Source organism: Quercus robur, chromosome 8 (genome assembly GCF_932294415.1).
Source record: "Quercus robur chromosome 8, dhQueRobu3.1, whole genome shotgun sequence".
NCBI classification, from domain to species: Eukaryota; Viridiplantae; Streptophyta; class Magnoliopsida; order Fagales; family Fagaceae; genus Quercus; species Quercus robur.
Genome location: NC_065541.1, coordinates 18,109,274 through 18,117,318, shown reverse-complemented (window position 1 = coordinate 18,117,318; position 8,045 = coordinate 18,109,274). Strand labels below are relative to the sequence as shown.

Here is an 8,045-nt window from a genome sequence, read left to right as displayed (position 1 = left end):
AATAGTTAAATTAATTAACCAGGGTCAATCTTTTTTAACTCAACAATGAATATTATCAAAACTAACTTTTTCAACAAAATGAAAGACAATATTTTAACAAACTCATTGATTCTGTACATCAAAAGAGAAATTGCAAAATTTAGTACAAGGTTAATCAAATATGATTTTGAGAATTTAAAAGGTCTTCCAATTCCAATTTAATATATCAGAATTATTCAAATTTAAAATGTATTAAGAAACAATTATTCGCATTTTTATTTTGTTTATATTTTATTAATACTAAATAGATATATGATATTATCTTTATTTTTTATGTATTAATTTAGTTTTGAATCTTAATAAATAATTTTTGTTCTTGTTTTGACCCGCTTAAAAGAAAATTTTCTAATTCCATCAATAGGATGGCCCCCAATTTTTTTAAAAAAATAATTCCTTCCTCAATTAAAAGAATAAAAATAAAAATAGGCATAAATGCACTTTTAGTCCCTACATTTTGAGTTTTTTCCATTTTGGTCCCTACATTTTCATTTTACCACTTTTAGTCCTTAAACCAATTAACGCGTGACATTTAAGTTCTTACCATCACCCAACTAACAGAAAATGCTGACGTGACTGACAGCACAATAAAATAATAATTAAAAAAAATCTATTTTAGCATTAAAAAATTGCCACGTCAGAATTTAAATTAAAAAAAATTAATTTATTAATTTTAACTAAATGAAAAAAATTAAAAACAAAAAATCAAGCCCAATACAAATCAAAACACCACAATCCCAGATCACAACTCTCTGAAACTCTCCTGTCTCAACTCAACGGTGCTTGTGGGTTTCTTTTTCATTTTTGTTTTCTTCTTTCTTTTTCTTTTTCTTCCCCAGATCGGTCTCTCAGTTTCTCCGCCTCCATTCTTTCCTTTTCTTCTTTCTTTCTTCTTCTTTTTCTTCTTTCTCCCTCTATCTTGGTGCTTAGCCTTCTTGAACTCTCTTTATCTCTTGATTTTGCTCAAACCCAAACCCAAACCCATATGCCTCAAGCTCCACTCTCAAATCAATGGGTCTCTCTCTTTGGCTTTTTTTTTTTTTTTTTTTTTTTTGTGGGTTTTTGTGCATATGGTGTTGCCGACTTGTCGTGGTGAGGTGGAGGGCGTGGGTTTGTGGGGATCGGCATGGTGGAGGTCTGAGTTTGTGGATCGGCGTGGTGGAGGGTGTGGGTTTGTGGTGATCGGCGTCTATGGTGGAGTTTTGGTGATGGCACAGATCAGAGTTTGGGTCGGTCGGTGATGGGTTGCATGATTGGTCGGTGGCTGGATTGAAGTTTGGTGGTGGGTTTCAGTGGCTGAGATTGGACTTTGGTGGTGGGTTTCGGTGATGGCACAAATCGAAGTTTGGCGGTGGGATTCGTTCACAGATTGGAGTTTGGTGATGGGTTTCGTTCTCAGATCAAAGAGGAATGGCGCTTGGACTAGTTGAGTTTTATTTTTTTTTTAATCAGATTTGGGTGGGTAGTTTACTCCGATGGGTTTGTGTGGGTAGTGGATGGGTTTATTGTTTTGGAATTGTAGTGGATAGTTGATGGTGTTGTGGCAGATTCCGGTGGATTTGTGGTAGTGATTTGAGGGCAGTCACGGGTCAGGAAAGAAAATTCTGTGTTTAGGTTTGTGTTCTTGAGTTCTTTGATCTGGGTTGGAGTTCTTGTTTTCATCATGTTCTTCCCGAGTTTTTTTTTTTTTTTTTTTTAATTTTTTTCATTTAGCTAAAATTAATAAATTAATTTTTTTTAATTTAGATGTTGATGTGGCAATTTTTTAATGCTAAAATAGATTTTTTAATTATTATTTTACTATACTGTCAATCATGTCAGTATTTTCTGTTAGTTGGATGATGGTAAGGACTTAAAGATCACGCGTTAATTGGTTTAGAGACTAAAAATGGTAAAATGAAAATCTAAGGACCAAAATGAAAAAAAAAAAGTCAAAATATATGGACTAAAAGTGCATTTACGCCATAAAAATTTTATACTCTGCCTTTGGCCCCAAAATTTTATGACCTCCTTTCTTTAAAAAAAATCTGTTGAATTCTCTAAATTCTTTTAATATTCAATAGGTTCTAATCTTGAAGAAGGCAAATACAAAATACCCATGTACTAATAGATAAACCCACCCCAGCAACAAATTCTGGCTCCTTACTGATGACGCACAAGGTGGCAATTTTCATAAAATTAATGCTTATCTGTTTCCTGTCATTGTAGAACTCATCCAAAACTCTACAGAAACCTCCCTTCACATTTTCTGATTGCAATTTATTTTCACCGGTAGAAATCAAAGAAAGATATTTTTTGGACAAAAAATCAAAGAAATATTTTAATCACGTTTCATGAAACAGATACTTTAAAATGGCTAAATAAAAATCATTTGAATCTTTCTCAGTTCAGCTTTATCCTGTTCAAATTCGACCCAATTCAATTCATTCTATAACCCAAACTTCAATTTAAAAACACAGAGAGGAACATGTCACAAATACAAAAATTATAGCAATTCTTGGCAAAAATTACCACAAAAGTTTAATACTACAAAAGTTCCAACTGGTGTACAAAATTGAAATGAAATTAGTAGGGATAAGGATAACGGACAAAAATTTGGGATGAAGCAATTTATATTGATTCAAAACTTGGCCATATATTTACAAGAAGTGTAGGGGGGATCAGTTAGGACCCCAACAACTCAAATACATGACTTTTCTCAAAGACTCTTCACTCTGCTTTAGCTTCTCGTTGTTCACTTTACTAGATATAGCCGAGGAAGACTGAGCTGAGAGTTTCTTGGCTTGATAGTATGATCTGATATTGTTCTTCGCATGCTGGTGAAGTGACCTTAGAGGATAGTTCCATCTGCAAACACCTTGGTCTTTCAAGGCCTCAACTGCACCAATACTAGCTGCCACCATCCACGAAGCTTTACTTGTTGCACTCATACTGCTTTCTTGCTCTAAATTGGATCTGAAATAAATGGGAATTTGGAAGTTCGGAAGATGTAAAATAGACTTTGGATTTCGAATTCTGATGCTGCCCAATGTAAGGAAATGGATCTTATATAATGTGTGAAGATGGTGGCCGGTGAGAAGATTTTGGGAGCAAAACTATAGGCAGTTTTGCCAGCAGTTTGGGAGAAAACCCTGGTATTTGGACTCCAAAACCATTTGCTCAGCTCATACGGTCACTCAGAATAGACAAAATAATAGAGAAAAGGAACCAACTTAGACAAGTGGGTATGACTAAATGGATAAAGAAATGATAGGTGGGGTTACTATTATTTGTTTTATTATGAAGCAGACTCAAGGGGCTTGCTTTCAAGTTTTACTTTTAACCTTTAACCCACCTATTCGATCTAATCGAATCCAACCTACAGTCGGGTTAATTTTTCATGGGTTGAGTTGAATTGGTAGTAAATCTTTGAATAAATTGTAAATTACAACCTTAAAGTTTAAAGTTTAGGGTGTAAAATCTAATCAACCCAAAATTTTAAGGGTGTAATTTATAATTAACCTTAAATCTTTTGAAGCTTGAGTTTAGGTTGGCAGAATTTTATCCAAAGTAATCTGAAGGGACCCAAACCATATTATTAATAGTTTAAATATTATATGCTTTTTAAATTTATGGGTAAAATATTATTTTAGTTCCTTAACTTTACTAAAATTCATTTGTCGTCCCTAAACTTTAACAAATTTTTTTTTTCCTTAACAATAGAAAAGTTTGTTTTCATTTCTAAACTATTGAAAATAATTTACTTTCGTCCTTAAACTTAAAAAAATAAAATAAAATAAATTCATCCCTAAAATATTGAAAAAATATATATTTTTTTTTCATCCCTACTTTTGTCTCTAAACTATTGAAAAAAACTGTTTACAAAGTTTAAGGATGACAATAGAACTTTTCAAAATTTAGGAATGAAAAACAAATTTTTGGTAAAATTTAAAGACCAAAATATTATTTTACCCTAAATTTGTTGTACTTTACTTTAGGGTTGTTTAAATTTGTAGTTTTCATTTACTTTGGTATTTTGAAATTAGTAGTTGAATGAAAGCCACTCTTCTATTTTAGTGTGCCTTTGCATTGATTATTTTTTCAAACATATTTTTGCTACTATTCATAGGTTCCACTGCATTTTTTGGTATGATTCATGGGTCCTACTGAAATATTTCAGCTAATTTTTACCTTTATTCACAATACTTTTAGCAAAAAGTTTTCAATTTCAGCTAAATAAGTTGTTCCCAAACGGACATTTATTAGGCCTAAGAAAAATATCACAATTAAAAATCACACAACCTAACCTGATCACTACATGTTGTGTAGGGTTGGGGATTTACAAACTCAAAGAGTTTCGATTAGGTTGAAAAGTACCATTAATCCAATGCCCATAGGATCAATGCACACCCATAATGTAAGAGAGGATATATTATGAGACCACCCTTTAATTAAGGCCATGCTTTGCTTTTTTGTTAGTAATAAAGGGAGGTCTTGGAACATATAGATGCATGGCTTTTAAAAAAACAAATTGATTCCATCATTGTAATTGAAAATTTTTAATCCTTATTATAAAAAATGTTCAACATTTTGCTAGGAAAAAAGTTAGTGAAACCTAGTATAAACTATAAAATCTAGAGGTCAATTTTAATGTTGTGATAGTAAAAGCTTGTGTCAAATATCTCTATTCCTTGGGTCTATTTAAGTTAACTATTTGTAAAAGCACATCTTTTATAATAATAATAATAATAATAATAATAATAATAATAATAATAATAAAAGCAATGTTACATTTTGCATTTTGCATTTTTGGAAATGTGATTTTTAATATTACATATAATTGTTTATTTAAACTTTAAACTCATGAAAATGTGGTATTTTTGTCAAATGAGTATTTGGAGAATGCTTGTCTAAAACCATTCTTTCAGGTGCAAATTACCAAAAAGGACTTACAACACCAATATTAGGTCGTAACCAATCTAAGACTAAATATTGATTTTCTATCGTTTGTCTCAAAAAAAGACTAAGTATTGATTTTAAATAATTAAAATTAAAAAGGCTATACAGGGAGGGTGAAGACACCAAACCTCCTTGTAAAGTATTTGAGAATTTTGACTACACAATTAAGAGGGAAAAAAAAAAAGAATTGTTTGGTACTTGTTTTTCTCCCATGAGTAAGATGATTTTATAATTTTGTATTATTATAGTAAATTCTCAATTACAAGATTTAAATCATCAGTTTAGTAAACATATTAGTGAAATTGCTTATTCTTAACTCAACTTTGAATTCTCAAAAGGCACATGAATCTTAGTAGAGTTGATAATATTTTTTTTACAGTTAACAACTTTTATTTGCAAGAATTCACAAATTATTAAAAAAAAAAAAAAAAAAAAAAAAAAAAAAAAAAAAAAACTAGTGTTGAAAATGAAACTTCACCATGTAATTCAACATTTGCACTTCAAAAAATATTTGTTAAATACTTTTTATTCATGCCATTGCCAATGGCTGTTATGAAATTGAAAATCAATAAATTATCAATATATTTTCAAAGTGGTTGTACTAGTACTCACTCTTCCAATTTCTATTACAAATATGGAACAAACATTTCACTAATGAATATTATCAAAACCAAAATTTTCAATAAAATGGAAGACGATATTTTCAAGAACTGGTTGATTTTGTATATCAAATAAGAAGCTATTGCAAATTTTAGTACAAAGTTAATCATATATGATTTTGAGAATTTAAAAGAATTTCCAGTTTCAATTTAATATATCAGAAATAATGATCAGTAAGAAATTTCTTAAGAAACAATTATTTATGTTTTTATTTTTTTTATATTTCGTCAATACTAAATAGATAATTTCGTCTTGAATTTTAATGTATTTCTTAAAGATAAATTTCTAGTTCCATCCTAAAATGCCCCCCCCCCCCCCCCCCCGGCCCCCACCCCACTTTTTTTAAATGATTTTTTTTCCTTAAGTAGAAAAAATTAAAAGTTTTATGTTCTGGCCTTTGGCCCCCAAATTTTACGAGCTCCTTTCTTTCAAAACGGAAAATGTGTTGAATTTTCTAAATTATACTAATATTCAATAGGTTCTAACCTTCAAGAAAGCAAATGCAATACCCTTGTATTAATATCTAACCCTCCTAAGCAACAAATTCTGGCTCCGTCCTTACGGTTGACGAACAAGGTAGCAATTTTCATAAAATGCTTATCTGCTTCTTGTCATTGTAGAACTCATCCAAAACTCTACCAAACTAGACATAGCAAAACAAGTCAGAATTTCTTGGCCCGGTCCAACTCGACCCGACCTGAACCATTTTAAAAAAAATTGGAAAAAAAATATAATAAAATTAAGACAATATTGGTTTAATTGTGAGTTTTAAGGAAACAATTGAGACCTTTACATAATTGCATGCAAATGAATTGAAAGATGAATGGTTGAGACATTTTGTAATGAGTAAAGATTTTTAAATATCAAATAACAAAGTACATGCCAAGATAATTTGGTCACAATAGAGTTAAAAACATATATTTAAAATTATAGACATGTATGAGAAACATTCATAATTGTGAAAAGAGTGAGGCCAACGTATCAATGAAATTAACATAAATTATGAATGCTTAGGTCTATTTTTTTAACAATTCATGTCCAAAATAAATGGTTTTTCAAAATAAATTATGATATTTTCAAGAGTGTGTGTTGCTTAACAATGACATGATATTCATAAAAGAGACAATGTATAAATAAGTAAACAAACTTTAATGTATATTCTCAAATTGAAAGAGGGTGTCAACCACAATTGATAATAGATTATAAAATTAGTTTTCCAGATCATAAATTTCATATATATTTTTATTCCTTGTCAAATTAGTTATCCAATAAGACATTTATAATTTTTTTTTTTAATGTTTTGGGATGTTGACATTGTGTAGAAATGAAACTTGTGTATTTGTTTTACTTATCCTTTGTGCTATTTTGTTTTGGTTAGTAATGTTGGGATTGGTATAATTTTAAAATTATTGAACAAGTATTAAGTGAGAAATTCAAAGTAATGCATTTTACATTAAGTAATTTGCTGCGTGCCTTTCCAAATGGCAAATACATATTGTTTTCTTATAAAAAAAATCATGTGAAAAATACGAGTCAATCCAATTGACCCAACGCATTTTCTAACCCGCATAAAATAACTCATTTTAACCTACAACCCATTTATCCGCAACCCGACCCGCCCATTTGCCACATCTAACCGAAACCCCCCTTTACATTTTCTAATTGTAACTTATTTTCTCCAATAGAAAGGGAAATTGCACTTCAAAGAAAGATTTTAATCATGTTCCTTGAAACAATTACTCTAAGAACATTCATATTGGTAGAGCCATAAATTTAGCAATATGGCTTCACAAAAAGTTACTTTATCAATTTTACCTTCTTACTTTACAATTCATCCAACATCAATAAATCTATATTTTTAACTATTTGATTAAAATAATATAAAAAAAATTCATTAAAAAGCAACGTAAACACAACTAAAAAGGATTTTTTAATTAAAAAGTAAAACACAACAATTTAATATTTTATTTTATTTTATTATTTGCATATGAGCTGCCGTGCACAACTAATTTTAGCTGTGTACAGTAGCTATGAAGCCAAAAAAAAATATAAATTTGGCTCTACCAATATAACTTTTTAACACCACCAATCCTAGTGCCCCTGATAAATAAAAATCATTTGAATATTTCTTAGTTCTGCTTTATCCTGTTCAAATTCGGCCAAATATAACATCAAAAAATAATAATAAAAATCCTCCAAATTCAATTCATTCTATAACCCAAACATGCCTATATAAAAGAAGATAAGAATCAAAGAGGAACATGTCACAAAAGAAGAATACTCTAAAAAACTAAACGCTCTCTCCCAAGTAGGAGTCTTTTCTCTCGAAATTTCTCGAGCACTCTCTCTACCTAGATAGTAGATATCCTTTCTCTGGCAAATGTTAGCTTCTCTTTTCTAATCTCAACTGA

General features: G+C 30.1%; 1 protein-coding gene across 1 annotated transcript; it reads right to left on the bottom strand.

Annotated features, from left to right (window-relative positions):
* Nucleotides 1–2,630: 2,630 nt before the first annotated feature.
* On the bottom strand, nucleotides 2,631–3,211 carry LOC126694862 (uncharacterized). Its single transcript, XM_050391381.1, has one exon. The coding sequence runs from the start codon at nucleotides 2,964–2,966 to the stop codon at nucleotides 2,697–2,699; it is 270 nt and encodes an 89-aa protein (XP_050247338.1). The 5' UTR covers nucleotides 2,967–3,211; the 3' UTR covers nucleotides 2,631–2,696.
* Between the last annotated feature and the right edge of the window lie 4,834 nt (nucleotides 3,212–8,045).